We start from the raw sequence: 15244 nt of genomic DNA on the forward strand, positions 1-15244 counted from the left end.
TAGCAACTAAACAACAACAACAAAAAGAGAAGAGCAAGAAAATGCAAGATTGGGTCCTGACCTGGGTCTGATTGTTTTCCCCTTTTGCTATAAGAACAGTATTGAAAGAACTGGAAAAATGTACATAAGGTCTATAGATGAGATGACAGTACTGGAATGACTTTAATTTCCTGACTTTTACAATTGCACTTGTTTTTAGAAAACATACCTCGCCCATTTAGGGGTAAAAGGCCATCTTGTCTGATACTTTCTTGCAAAGAACTCAGGAAAACATATGCACATTGAGAGAACGGTAACGTACCCAACGGTAAACGGTTAAGACCAAAGGAAACCGGGTGACAAGCATATAGGGATTCTTCATACCATTTTTGCAATTCTTCTGTCTGAAATTATTTCGGAAATAAAAAGTCAAAAAATCCCTCACACGTGCCATTTTAGGAGGAAAAAAAATTATACTTTAAATTGAATTCTTTCTTTTGGGGATTAGGCATTGCATTCACTTTTCCCTCTTTTTTCATTACACTTTAATGGAAACACTGTGAGAGTTATGGGGGGGAAATGAAAAAAATATTGAATTCACTCTTTTTATGACACATGAATAATTCATTTTACACTGTGATTTGGCGTTTCATCAAGTTTGTCCTTTTCGTGTTTCTGCAGAGAAGCCACTTAGTGTCAGTGTCACACACTTGCTCTCTCAGGAGCTCGGAGACGCGTGGAGCCCAAGGCGGCTCTTGGAACAAAGCCCGGCCACCGAGCCGACGGGTGGCTGCACGTCCACCCCCGGGGCCAGTGACAAAGGGCTCCCAGGTGAACCTGGGGGCGGACAGCTCACCTGGGCCTGTGAGGATGACACTACCCTCAACCAAGAGGCGAGGAGGGCAGGCAGGGAGCGGGGGCCCTGGTGGAGCGTTTACCTCCTGGGAACAAGCTGTGGGGACACGCATCCATCCAGCCATCCTCACCTGTCTGTCTGCCCAGAGAGGTGGGGTGCACATCTCCTGGGAACGAGCTATGGGGACATGCATCCATCCAGCTTTCCTTACCCGTCTGTCTGCCAGAGAGGTGGGGCGCACACCTCCTGGGAATGAGCATTGGGGACACAGCACCCTTTCAATTGTCCTCACCCGTCTGCCCACCCACCACAGAGGATCTGCACCCTGAGGAAGTGCAGGAGCTACTTGTGCCTCAGGAGGGGCCAATGAGAACCACAGGGCCTTCCTCTGAGAGCCCAGCCGCCCCTTCCCTCCTGGATCCCCCACCTGGCCAGGCTCCAGAAGCCTCTCTGGCTGGAGTGGGGGCCACAGCTGTCATGCTCTGGAGCAGGCTGACTGTGGACCTCTTGCCTGTTCAATGCCTTCTTCATCCTCTCGTAGCATTAGGGACTGGCCAAGGTTGCCAGCCCCTGTGCAGGGTGAGGTCCTCAGAGCCCATGCCCCACCTCTGCAGCAATGAGAAAGCTGTCTGTCTAGGAGCAGGGACCCCAGGGCCTGCCTACCTGGTGTACCTCAACCCCTTGCCACTGAGCATGGCCACCGCCCCGCATGTCTGTGTGCACCTGTGGCAGAGGTGGGCTCCCTAGTTTGTAAAATGAGAGCATTTTCTAAACCAAGGGATGCCTCTGTGCAAGATCCCATCACAGTAAACCTATGGCCATTTATCAAGTCACTGGCTGGGCTGTTCAAAGTCATCAGTTACCAGAGGGAGGTTCAAGAGGGAGGGGACATATGTATACTTCCCCAGACCCTGATGCTGGGAAAGACTGAAGGCAGGAGGAGAAGGGGACGACAGGACGAGATGGCTGGATGGCATCACTGACTCAATGGACATGAGTTAGAGTAAGCTCTGGGAAATGGTGAAGGACAGGGAAGCCTGGTGTGCTGCAGTCCACAGGGTCGCAAAGAGTCGGACATGACTGAGTGACTGAACAACAACAATGGCTGACTCATGTTGATGTTTTGCAGAAACCAACAAAATTCTGTAAAGCTATTATCCTTCAATTAAAAAATAAAAAAAAAAATCACTCATTTCCCAAGTTTCTTTACTGTTCTGAAATACTTCATTTTATTGAAAGGAATGCATGTATTTAAATTGTATTTTAGTTAGTTTGAAGGTTATAGAGTATTAAAATTCATCACAGATGGCCTTGTACAGTATGTGTATGTATGTATATGAATAAATTATTTCATTTGCTGTGTCTGTGTGTGAGGTCACATCTAAAAACTCTTCAACTAAGTCTAGTCACAGAGATGTATATGTGTATACACACACAAACAGACATACACACACACCCTTTGAAACAATTTTAGACTCACATAAAAGTGTCGAAACTAGAACAGAGTTCCTGTAGGGACTGCAAAGATAGAACGCATCCCCACATCCATGACCGCACCTCTTACATAAGCGTGGCCCAGAGCCTAAACTAGGATACAGCTCTGCCCAGGGCAAGACCCCTGACCAGCCCCCTCAGCACCAGGCCCCAAAGGTCACCCAGGCTGCCGGGGGTGTCAGCAGTTCACTCCATTTTATTCCTGAGTGATTTTCCACGATAAGGAAGTGCCGCTATGTGTCCATCCGTTCGTCCACCGAAGGCTTTTTATTTTCAGTTTTTCATTCTTACTAATAAAGGCTGTGAGGCACTCATGCAAGTTTCTGCTTGAACATAGAATTCGTGTCTTTAAATACCAGGAATGGGGTTGCTGGGTCACACGGTGTTTAACTTTACAGGAAAACGATCAGCTGTCTTCCGGGGAAGCCGGCTGGCTTCTGCATCCTCGCGGCGCTCGGTGGTCGTCGGTTCCCGGCGGCTGCCCTGCGACGCTCTGTGCGGGGCTCACTTGTGTTGGCTTCAGTTCGCGCTTCTCCGGAGGTGGTGATGTGGACATCTCTGCGTGCTTACTTGCCATTTGTATCTCTTATTTGGGGAGGCATCTGTTCTCTCTTTGATGTGGCAGCTGGCTCCTTCCACACTCTCCTCCAAGTCCCTGGCATCCTTCCCTTAGCTTTTGCCTCCCAAATGCAGACGTCCTGCCTGCCAGGTGGACCCGGGTGCTGTGAGAAGGCACTCAGAGCTGGTGGATTAGAGGTCAGCCTCCTGTCTGACATTCTCCTGTCTGCCAGGAGTCTGACATTCTCACACCTGACCCCCAGCCCATGCTAAGGACAGCAGACAGGACGTGGGCGGTTACGTGGAGGGCGGTGGGCAGTTCCAGCTGGAACAGAGGGCAGAGCTGCGAGCCCCTTAGGAACACACTGACCTCCAGTGGACACTGCCTGATGCCAGGACCCTGCCCGAGCCACCGGCATCCACCCAGCAAGGAGCTCACCTGCTTCCTCCGTGAGGCTGCACCAGTTCGTTGCTACATTTCTAGAAGACATATGGACAGGATTCTTAGCCATCCTCACTGCCCCCTGAGGCTAAGTGTGGGCAGCGAGGACTCGTGGAAAGAGCCTGGGGAGGAAGTTCCTGGGCAGAGGCAGCGAGTGAGGCCAGTGCCACCTGGAGGTTCTAGAAGGAGGGGCAGGAGCTCCAGTCTGCCCCACACTGCACAGATCCCTCTGGGTGATCTACTTCTCACCTCACGTCAAGAAGGATCCAGAGCAACCAGGATGATGAGGAGGGTCAAGTGATGCCTTACTGGGAACAGGGTCCTGGGGCAGGGAGCTCAAGGGGTGAGCCTTGTAGATGGGTTAAGGGCCCTCCTTAGAAGAAGGAGAGAGGGGCCCTCAGGCATCCCAAGGAGGCACTGGGGGCAGCCCCTCTTTAGCAAGAGAAACCTTCTTGTATCTTCTCCATGAAGTGGCTTAGAAGCTGCCTGGACCACTGACCAGTGATGCTCTCTGCCCTCACTGCTCACAGTGCAGTCCAGGGGCAGCAGCATCGGCCTTGCTGGAAGTTGTCAGAGATGTAGATGCCCAGGCCCCACCCTAGACAGCTGGGACCTACCTACATAGAGGCTGCTGGGCTCAAGAGAGGTGTTTGGATGGGGAGTCATGGGGATTCTGTCTTGGGGGCGTCTCTTCACCGTCACATGTCAGGACTGTCCCAAGTTGTCTGCCCGATACCTACCTCCGGACCAACGTCTGCTTCAGCAAATAGGCAGCAACGACAACAATGACAGGCCCACAGTCACTCATTCTGTTCTCTGTCCTCAGTTCTCCTGGGTTCTTCAGCTTCCACGAGGCTCTTCATCTTGTTCCAAGATGGACAAACTTCTGCAGGGGACAGCGGCCCGGTGGCCATGCCGAGCTTGTCCACATGCACCTCTGACTCCGTCCTCTCCAGAGGGACCACAAGGCTGTCCCTGGGAGCTTCGATCTTGCTCAATCCCATGGACACTCTAAGGATGGGCAGGGGGCTGAGTGGAGTTGGTGGGGCCCCCCTACTCTCTCCTCTTTTCTCTGCAGTCACGGGGAAGGTCTATTAGCTAGAATGACCTTGGGATTTCTCTCTTCTCTAATGAAATGCCAATAACAGTCTTCATGTTCTGCTTTCTCCTTATTCCTTGTTTGGAGCCTGTCTCTGTTTTTGTGGTTTGCGGTAAACAGTCTGCTATTGTGTCTCAGCACCAAGCCAATCACTGCCTGGAGGCCCTGGGGCCACCACAGGCCCTGTGGAGCGCTGTTCCCACATCTGCCCTGTGGACTTGACTTTGGAGACTTTTTAAAGCATCCCCTTAAACAAAGTCCAGGTCACATAAATGCTCACCAGGAGCATAAATGCTCAAGGAGCTTGGGTGCTCACACAGGGAGAGTCTGGCTGCATTTTGATTATAAAAAAGGATGACATTGACCTGGAGGCCCTTGGACAGAGTCGTTTATTCACTGATAGACCCATCACCGCAATGGGTCATCAGGCGCCTACTCAGTGCTGAGTTGGGGATGTATCCAGGAACTTTGCCTCCGGTCCTCACCTTGGAGGCTAAACTCGACTCACCCATGGCCTGCTCCGTCCATGGTGTCCATGGGGACACCACCCCCATCCCCGGTCCTGCAGCCAGGCCGGGCGCCTCTGTGCTTTGAAGCACATCCCTCCTGGATGCCTCCCATCTTACTCCCCCTGCTGACCGGCTGGTCTTCAGGGGGCATTTCCCAGTAAATCAGGTGCTCATCAGTCCTCACATCACTGATCGCTTCTGGGAAACTCAACTTAAGTTGGCTTGGCGGTGTCCAGTGTGACAGAAAATAAACAAGCCAAAACATAGACTTTGTCAGCAGGGGCACGAACACTGTGACCTGGATGCTGACGAGAAACTAGCTCAGTGAAGGGGAGGAGAGAATATTCTGGGTGCAGGAGGGGCTGCAAAGCCAGGTGGGGGGCTGGGAAGTTGAGGGGATCAGGAGTCGGGGGTTGGGGGAATGAATGAGAGGTGAGGTGATGGGGGAGGGGACTGCTCACAGGACCCTCAAGTGTCTGCACTTTATTTAACTCGGTTTGGGTGATCTGCTGCTTACTGACATTTCAAAAGGGATAAAAACAAAAGGACTAGAAGAGGAGACTCAGGAATTGGCTACCCTATTGAAACCTAGATCTTCCTCCTATTTCCTAGAAGAAACACAAGAGGAAAATCCACCCAATGCCATGCTGAAACATATGCAGACTTCACCCAGCCTGGGCCAGCAGAGCACTGGATGGTGTGCTGGAAAGACCACTGTCCTCTGGGATCTGACCTCAAGCTACAGCTGCTCCCCCTTTACAAACTGACCCTCCTCCACCAAGCCTCCCCCAAACACCACTGCTTTCTCTGCTAAATCCTTTTTGAATCTGTATTTCACGGTGTAGACCTCCATGAGCAGTATCTTATGTAAGGTTACTGTTCCAAGCAACATGTTCTGTTTCTAAATATACTTCTCTCCACTCTGAGGAGTGTCCTCCAACTTCTCAGGTTCTACCTGTTTGAGGAGGACACTGGCCATCCCCCAGACCCCCTGGTGGCTTTCACTTTTCCAGGCTTGAGGTTTCTGATGACTCATCTGCTCAGCACCACTGCAGGCTGGCAGATGTTTTGCTGACAGATATCAGGTGGATATTTATGGGCACCTTGGGTGAACCATGCAAAGGGGACATTTTCCTATGTTTTCCTACCTACATGCCATCAGCAGCATGCACCTGTTGCTGTGTGGATTTGTTTTTTAACTGAACAGAGGCTGTTTTCCTAACTCAGTTTCGCATTTCTCTAGTGACAGGGGCATGATATGTGGTGTGGTTTTCATTATCAAGGAGAAAAGATCCTTCCTTCTGGGACCCTCAGCTGACATCCAGGACAGCCACGGTGGGACCATCCCAATTCCGAATGGGGACAGCACCCTCCCTGGAGACCAGCCAGACAGGAACCCTCAGCACTTTGCACAGTGAGGCTTCTCTCTTGCCTTCTCTATGTCTGTTTCCTCCTGGTGAGTATGAGCACCACGGACCCAATGCCTGGGACCACAAGGACAACATGCAGGCTCTTTGTCCATAAGGATGGAGTCTCTCACACCTGCTAATAGTCTGAATGATCTGATGATCCTTGCACTGGCCAAATGCCTCTTCTTATAGAAATCTAGCATAACTCCAGCACATGAGGGCCAGCCACCTGCACTATTTCCCCTGTGTCGGTTTCTTTTTGCGTCTCAGAATTCATAGTATGTCTGTGAACAACCATCTGCATGTTAGCCCTGTGAGCTTTTCCTTATCTTTTTAGGAAATGCTGTGAAATGGCTTGCCAAGGGAAAAAAAAAATATTGGCAATTGTGAAGCTGGGCTCATGCTTGATTTCTCTGGTTATTCTCCCATTGTTCCGCAGAAGCATGATGGACAAACAGCTGAACAGACCATGATATAGGGGTGATGCTTCACATCATTCCCTTAAGGGCATTGTCAGACTTCCCTAGTGGTCCGGGTTTAAGACTCTGAGCTTCCACTGCAGGAGGCATGGGTTTGATCTCTCGTCTGGGAAGTTCTGCATGCCTCACAATCCAGCCAAAAAAGGGCGGGGCATGCTGTCATCACCAAAACTTTAAATTCAAAGGATGCGCTTCTTCTAACACAATTGAATGTTTATGATCACTTTCCTCTTCTGAAAACATTATACTGTAGTAAGTGGAAGATGAGGTTTTTATCAACATGGGCCAAGGTTAAATGGCCTCCCCAGGGCTCCAGGCTATGACGAGTGTTTTCTGCATGCATGGTGGTCACTGAACATGGGTGTTAGGGGCACGCATTGAGGAGAGACGTTTAATGAAGCATTGAGCAAATCTGTCTCTCAGGGACCCCAAAGGATGCTCTTGGTACTGGGTTTTGTTACATGAATATTGCTTAAAATAGGTGGACCTTTGGTTAAGCTTGGAGAAATTTTATTAAACTCCAATGTGGTTTAGAATCAAATTTTACTGGTGTTTGTTCAAACTGAGTATGAAAGAGATTCACCAAAGTCATGGACTCTCCTTTCATTGTCATTCAAATCACATTTATTGTGTTAGTGTTTGACTCACAGCTATCTGTAATCTTATGAAAGCTGATTTCATTAGAATTGTTGTTTAGTCGCTAAGTCGTGTCTGATTCTTTGCGACCCCATGGACTGCAGCACACCAGGTTTCCCTGTCTTCACCATATCCCGGGACTTGCTCAAATGCATGTCCATTGAATTGGTGATGCCATCTAACCATCTCATCCTCTGTCACCTTCTTCTCCACCTGCCTTCAATTTTTCCTAGCATCAGGGTCTTTTCCAATAGGCTGGCTCTTCGCATCAGGTAGCCAAAGTTCTGGGGTTTCACCTTCAGCATCAGTCCTTCCAATGAATATTCAGGGTTGATTTCCTTTAGGATTGACTGGTTTGATCTTGCTGTCCAAGGGATCCTCAGGAGTCTTCTTGAACACCACAATTAGAAAGCATCACTTTTTTGGTGCTTAGCTGTCTTTGTCATCCAACTCTCATATTCATAAGTGACTACTGGAAAAATTGTAGCTTTGACTATATGGACCTTTGTCAGCAAAGTGATGTCTTTGCTTTTTAACATGCTAAGTTTGTCATAGCTTTCCTTCCAATGAGCTAGTGTCTTTTAATTTCATGGCTGCAGTCACCATCCACAGTGATTTTGGAGCCCAAGAAAATAAAATTTGTCTCTGCTTCTACTTTTTCCCCTTCTATTTGCCAGGAAGTGATGGGACTGGATGCCATTATCTTAGTTTTTTGAATATTGAGTTTTAAGCCAGTTTTTCACTCCCTTGTCTCACCTTCATCAAGAAGTTCTTTAGTTCTTCTTCACTTTCTGCCATTAGAGTGGTATCATCTGCATATCTGAAGTTGCTGATATTACTCCTGGCAATCTTAGAATAGCTGTAGTCTTTTTAAAAAATTTTTATTTGGCTGATCTAGGTCTTAATTGCAGCATGTGGGATCTTTGAACTCCGACGCGGCATGCGGGATCTAATTCCCTGACCAGGGATGAAACCCGGGCCCTCTGCGTTGCGAGTGTGAAGCCTCAGTCACTGGACCACCAGGGAAGTCCCAGAATAACTGTAGTCTTACAATGATGAAACATTCTCCTTTGTCAAAACAGATAAACAGTTTTCTCCCAACTGTGATTCTGAGCAGGGGCTCAGAAGCCATGGATGAGAGATCTGATCAGTGTGGGCTTGAAAAAGTAAAAAGGTTTTATTTCCTTGGCATACAAATTCAATCTGATGCCCCAATCCTTCTGCTTATCGTAAAGTATTTCAGAGGAACATGATGAACGATCTCCTTGTGTTCTTATGACAGATGGATTTATTATCTCAGAGATTCTCCCCTCATCAAACGGCTATAATTACACACTCCAGTGCCTTTTACTGGCAAATGTAAGATGAGAATATAAAGATATTGATTTTTACTTTTTAAGAAACATGCTGAGAGTACCACATTTAAATGAGAGTTTCCCTTGACACAGAAAATGAAAACAGTAAATGGCACACTACTATTCCGATCATGCTTACATTGCACATGATATTTTTGAATTCGTCTTTGGAAATTGTCAGTATGTAGGATGCCCTCAAAATATTTATTCCATAAAGGTAAATTTAATTTCCAGATAGGAAGTTATTCACATAGGCCTGTTTACAGAAAGAGGAGTTTGCTGCAGGTTGGATAGCACTAGATCAGATGTGACTATAAGGAAAGTTAAGACAGATCTCCTGATCATTTTGAATGATTTTCAGATCATTCATCTAAGGGTGAATGATCTGCACTTAGAGCCATATGAAACTGGAATGTCCAAATATATTTTTTTTATTTACGGAAAGATTGAAGGCAGATGGAGAAGGGGACGACAGAGGATGAGATGGCTGGATGGCATCACTGACTCAATTGGCATGAGTTTGGGTGAACTCTAGGAGTTGGTGATGGACAGGGAGGCCTGGCGTGCTGCAGTCGCAAAGAGTCGGACACAACTGAGTGACTGAACTGAACCAAACATACTGTCTCAAGGGAGGAAAATGAGTAATTAAATTTCCTAATGTTTTAAGTGGATACATGTCAGATTATTTAAAGATAATTAACTTGATTAATATTCTTAACCTAAGCACAAGCCATCTGTGGACATATTCTTTGCCCACATCTAGTGCCTGCTGGAAAATGCATGTAGCACTTCAGATAATATCCTGTAAGACTTCTGGTATGACAGAGCCAGGAGGCAGGCAAATCCTGTCCCTGAAAATGACTGAAGAGAATTTTCAAAACAGCCTCCTTGGAGGGCTCAGCAATGACCCTGGGTCAGTGATAAATAGAGGGGTGTTTGCTTACAACCACTACTGAATCCTGAGTCAGAGTAGTGTGAGTCTGTAAATGTATGCAAGACAGGAAAGGAGACACAGATATAAAGAACATGGACTCTGGGAGAAGGCGAGGGTGGGATGATTTGAGAGAATAGCATTGAAACATGTATATTACCATATATGAAATAGATGACTAGTCCAAGTTCGATACACAAAACAGGGCACTCAAAGCTGGTGCACTGGGACATCCCTGAGGGATGGGATGGGGAGGCGGGTTGGAGGAGGGTTCGGGATGGGGGACACATGTACTCCCATGGCTGATTCATGTCAATGTATGGCTAAAACCACTACAATATTGTAAAGTAATTAGCCTCCAATTAAAATAAATAAATTAATTTAAAAAAGGAATATTATACACAAAATCATGGAGTACAAAAAAAAAAAAAAGAATAGTGTGAGTCTGGTTGATCTTGCCCTGAGCTCATCCAGACCCATCATCCGCTTGGCCATGAAGTATTTCTGCTAGGGAGGGGCTCCTCTTGGAGACCAGATTCTCTGCTGCTAGATGGAGCTGAGTTGACTGGGGAGCACAGGGTGGAAGCTCCATTCCCAGCCACAAATGGGAAACCTTGCAGTTCTCCCAACTTATGGCTCTAATCTGTTTGGGCCAAGTGGCAGAAAGCTGGATGACCCAGGAATTTAACCAGGAGCTCCTGGAAGGGAGAGGACCACAGCGCCTGGGAAGCTCTCCTCACATCCTAGTTTGAACTAAACAGGAAATGAAAACACAACATATCACAGTTTATAGGAGGCAGTTGAAATAGTGTTTGAAAGTTATAGCTTTAAATACATATATTATACAGGAAGAAAAATCTCAGAGCGATAACTAAGCTCCAGCCTAAAGAAATTAAATAAAGAAGAGCAAATTTAGACTATAGAAAACAGAGAGGAAAATATCATAAATATCTGAGTGAAAATCACTGAAATGTAAAACTGAAATGAAGGACCAATCAGTGGAACCAGATAACAGATATTTGAAAAGATCATCAGAATTTATAAACCTTTGGCTAGGCTGAGCAAGGAAAAAATGGAAAAATCACAAAATTAGGCAGGAAAAAGAGGAAACATCACCAACTGTGCAGAAAGCAAGAAGATTTAAGTGTACTATTACGGACAACCTTATGCTGACAAGTTAGGTAACTAAGATAAAAGGGGAAAATCCCTAGAGTGGCACAAATTACTAAAGCTGAGTCAAGATGAAAGGAAAACCTAAAGATTTTCTTTCAAATCATAAGGAAATCAGGTCTGATCAGTAGTAAAAAAAAAAAATATCTTCCCACAAAGAAGATGGTGGCTTCACTGTGAATGACTATCTGAGAAGAAAAAGTCCCAGCACAGGGCAGCATCTTTCAGACAGAAGAAGAAGGAACACTTCCCAATTCATCCTTTGTGGCCAGTGTCACCCTGAGACCAAAACCAGAAGACACAAGAAAAGAAAACTGCAGTTGTCAAGGACCAAGGGTCCTCATGGACACAGAAATAAAAATCTTACCAAATTGTTAGCATGTCGAATCCAGCAATATTTAAAGAGGCGCAAACACCATGGCCAATTTATCCCCAAACATACAGGACTGCTTAGTATATGAAAGGATAGTTCAACATGTGAAAATCAATTAATGTAATAGGTCATATCAATAGGATAAAGACGACCCCCACAACACACATGATGATCTGAATGGACATTTGGCAAAGTTAAACACCTGTTTTTTATATTAAAAAACTCTGTTCAACCACATCTTGACAAAGACCACTTTCTACATCTGATAAAGAGCCTGAAGAGCTTGGTCATTCATTTGAGAGTCTGAGCACTGCCCCTGAACCAGTAGTGAAGGGAGGACCCCCATTTACCACCCCTGTCATCACTGCGTGTGAGGGTCCAGCCCGGGGCAGCCAGGCAAACCAACCAAACTGCATCCTGCTTCCTCGCCCCACCCCAGATCAGCCTCTCCCAGCCTCAAGGGACATCAGATTGTGTTTAAAACACTGCCTGCTTTTTTTCTGAGTGATTTCTGTTTCCTCTGGGTCCCCTCTTCTATTTTTGTTGTTCTTTCTCATTCTCGCTTTGGGGTTCTCGTCCAGTGTTTGCGCGTCCTCCTAGCTGTTCTCCTGTGTGTGAAGAAGCCTCTGCAGGTGCTACCTGTCGTGTGAAATCCTCTCTCTCCCGACAGGTTTCCGGGACTTGTGGTTTTTCATGGGAGAGAGGTCCAGCTGAGGGCTCAGACGTAAGGAGGTGGCTGTATCCAAAACAGCCGTTTGGGGACCACACAGCATCGCCGTCAGGACATAGGCGTATGGAGCCAGCAGAGGCACCTGGGAGCCCTCCAAGCTTCCGCCTCCCACATGCAGTGGCAGGGACAGAGCCTGCCACCTTCAGGCTCTGGGGTCAGACGCGCTGGTGAGAGGAGGGAGGAGGGAAGATGCTCCAAAAATGTGCATCTCCTTCTCCTTTGCTCTTGCGTCACTGGTTCCCAGTGATGACATTCCACGGGCTCTCTGATGGATGCACAGACTTGGCTTTGTCACAAAGGGGCGGCAATCAGCCTTTCAACACGTGGCGAGGCCCTCCAGTCCTGACCTGCAGCCACTTCTTTTCACAGCTTTAAACCCGAATTTGACATTTTGCAGAACTGCTTTATTAGGTGTGCCTGAGTCTCTCAGTTTAAATTTGTCTGTGTGACAAGGAAATGTGATTTCCAGCAGTTGGGGTCCTGGAGATGAGGTTTAGCTGTTGTGTCCGGGAACCAGGAGGAGGTCCCAGGGCTGCAGGGCCCCAGCCTGGTGATCATGCACCTGGAGAATCCCCAGGGCCCCCGCGGTGGCCTGCTTAGCCACCCTCCATCCTTGTGTGCCTCCAGAACCCCCAGGACGACTCTCTGCTGTGAAACAGTGCAGGGCAGATGCTATGGCTGAGGCCCCTCTGCGAGATGCTTATAATCAGCTACAGATCTGCTTGCTAACACCGCCAACCCCAGACCCCAGAGGACGCAGCCACACGAGCTTCAGCAGACGCGTGCCTGGCAAGCAGACCTATCTGCACTAGGACCGCTCTGCTGCAAGTGCAGGACGAGCCCAATCAGGCAGGAAATGAGAGCAGAGTGGAAGATCCTGTGACAGACCCTGCTCCTACCTGGGCAAAGCTCTCTGCAAACTGCGATTTCCTGTTTGAAATCGCTCTGCTGTAGACTGAGTGATGCTATGGCATTGCCCAAGGATGCAAAACCACGTTTTCTCTCTTGTCTGAAGTATAGCTGCTTCCTGGGAAGAGCCTCAGGTCAGTGTGGACTGAGTTTTTTGTTTCATTCACAATAGGAGCACGACTGTTCTCATTCCATTCAGTTTGACGATTAAAGAGTGATGGTGAGCGGTCTGCACCCTTGCTCATTGGGGGCTGCTGCCGTCCTGGCCCCCAGTTGAGATGTTCCTGTCCCGTCACCCTGAGCAGCCCCTTGCACACCAACTTTGGTCTTGGCCACATGACTTGCTTGGGATGGTCAGATGTAACGTATGCTCCACACACAGGCTTGCAGAGCTCTGGCTTGCTGGACTCATGTGGCCGCCACATGATGACAGGTGTGTGGTCCTGTCTCCGGGGCCAGTGGCCAGCCGGCATTCTCAGGCTCAGGCCAGTAGGGGAACCTGGCAAGCCCAGTGGGGCAGCCTTCTTCCAGCCATCCCCACAGCCATGAAACGACTGCCCCCCAGCCTCGGTGCTGGTCTCCTGGGCTCAGACCCCTATGGCGTTGCCCTTACCCCGCCATGGGGGCAACAGTGTGGCACACCATGGCCAACATGCATGTTTCTAAGACTGGGATCTGATGCCCGTGCCCGCCCTACGGGAGATGGGACTCCACAGTAATTCAGCTTGACTGCCCCTTATGCTATCAATTTCAACTATTTCTTCCAGCTGGTTTTAGGTTTCAGCTGTTCCAACAATCCTTAGTAAACACTCCAGAATGTCAAATTAAGGAAACCACATGTGGCAGCCAAAACATCCCCAACTGTCCCCAAGTGTACACTTCCAGGCTCTTGAGGAACCTTCTTCCCCTGGGGGCTCTGGCCAGTGGCCACTGTTCCCTGGGTCAGGAAGAGTCCCTGGATGAGGGCATGGCAACCCACTCCAGTATTCTTTCCCGGAGAATCCCTTGGACAGAGGAGCCTGGTGGGCTACCATAATCCATAGAATTGTACACAACTAAGCCACTTAGCACAGCACAGCACTCTCCCCTGTGGCCAGGCAGTCAGCAGAAACCCCCAGCCCCCTGAGCTGCCAGCACGGTCAACCCTTAAATGCATCTTAGTCCCATCCTGATGGCTTCGACCTGTGTCCCCTAAGCAGAATCCCCGCTGAAGCCCTAGGTCCCAGACCTCACCTCCTTCTCCATCCCTGTATCTCTTACACAGATTCTGAGTGAAGGGCACCCAGGAGGCTGTGTGGTTTCCTTGCACTTTTGCTCACTGGCTTCATGTCCTGACTTGCACCTGCCTGGCTCTCGTCCCCCCAGAGCCCCACATCCCACTCCCGATGGCCTGTGACAAACATATGCTCTGACCTCCAGCTCCTGGAACTCCTCCTCCTCCTCCACGTCGTAGGATAGCGTGTGGATCTTGATGTCTTCGGGCGAGAGGTCAATGAACTTGCCGTCGGGGTACTCCAGGCTCTCCTTGGTGGGTGAGCGGTCCTCGATGAAGGTGGTCTCACAGCAATCAGCTGCCACGCCGTCCCCCCAGGGGCGCAGCACACTCTCCGAGTATAGGATGAGGTTGGGTCGGTAGCGGGACTCCACTGACTGCTGGAGCGTGCTGGGGTCCAACAGCTGTTGGAGTGGTTCATTCCTGGCGCCGTCTGGGCCGGCCGATGCCACGCTGCCCACCACTCGGCAGCTCTGGTACTGGGGAGCGGGGTACACGGACACCAGACCATCCCGGCTCTCGGCCACCAGGCTCCTCGTGTTGATGAGGCCGTTCCTCTTGCTGGCCTCGCCGAGCTTGTCGCGCACCAGCCCGCTCTTCTGCTCCACGACTCCAGCCATGGTGCTGTCCTCCCGGCTGGTCGTCGGGCTGGCGGGCTGGACTCGAGGGTCACACTTGCCTCACAGGGCCCATTTCTCCTGGAGGAGGAAGAAACAGAGATGAGACAAGGAAATCACACCTGAAAAGCTCATCAGTCAGACCCTGGTTGTCCCAGTGTGTCCTGGTCACTGGGGTGAACAGTCACTGGTCTGAGCCCACTTACCCTGATGGTTTAGATAGGCTCGGTGGGGGCAGTGGCCAGAGGGAGGCAGAGATAGACCCTGAACATCTTTGGACAGACTCTGCTTCCCAATGAAGGAGGCTGTGCAGGAGTTAGGACCACTGTCGCCCCAGAGAACACCAGGATTTCAGCTGACTTCTGAAATCCACAGGCAAGCCCACTCACACCAGCCTCGACCACGGGGCAAGTGGGGCCATTCAT

The 15244-nt window shown here is 49.1% G+C and overlaps 1 protein-coding gene across 2 annotated transcripts in view; it reads right to left on the bottom strand.

Annotated features, from left to right (window-relative positions):
- SYNDIG1 (synapse differentiation inducing 1) overlaps nucleotides 1–15244 on the bottom strand; it is a 102930-nt gene that overhangs the window by 38658 nt on the left and 49028 nt on the right. For both annotated transcript variants that reach the window (XM_027559555.1, XM_027559554.1), the window contains exon 2: nucleotides 14343–14900. In XM_027559555.1, the coding sequence (XP_027415356.1) occupies nucleotides 14343–14822 (480 nt within the window). In that variant the 5' untranslated portion in view covers nucleotides 14823–14900. The remainder of the gene's footprint in view (nucleotides 1–14342; nucleotides 14901–15244) is intronic.

The sequence above is a fragment of the Bos indicus x Bos taurus genome, chromosome 13 (assembly GCF_003369695.1).
Source record: "Bos indicus x Bos taurus breed Angus x Brahman F1 hybrid chromosome 13, Bos_hybrid_MaternalHap_v2.0, whole genome shotgun sequence".
NCBI classification, from domain to species: domain Eukaryota; kingdom Metazoa; phylum Chordata; class Mammalia; order Artiodactyla; family Bovidae; genus Bos; species Bos indicus x Bos taurus.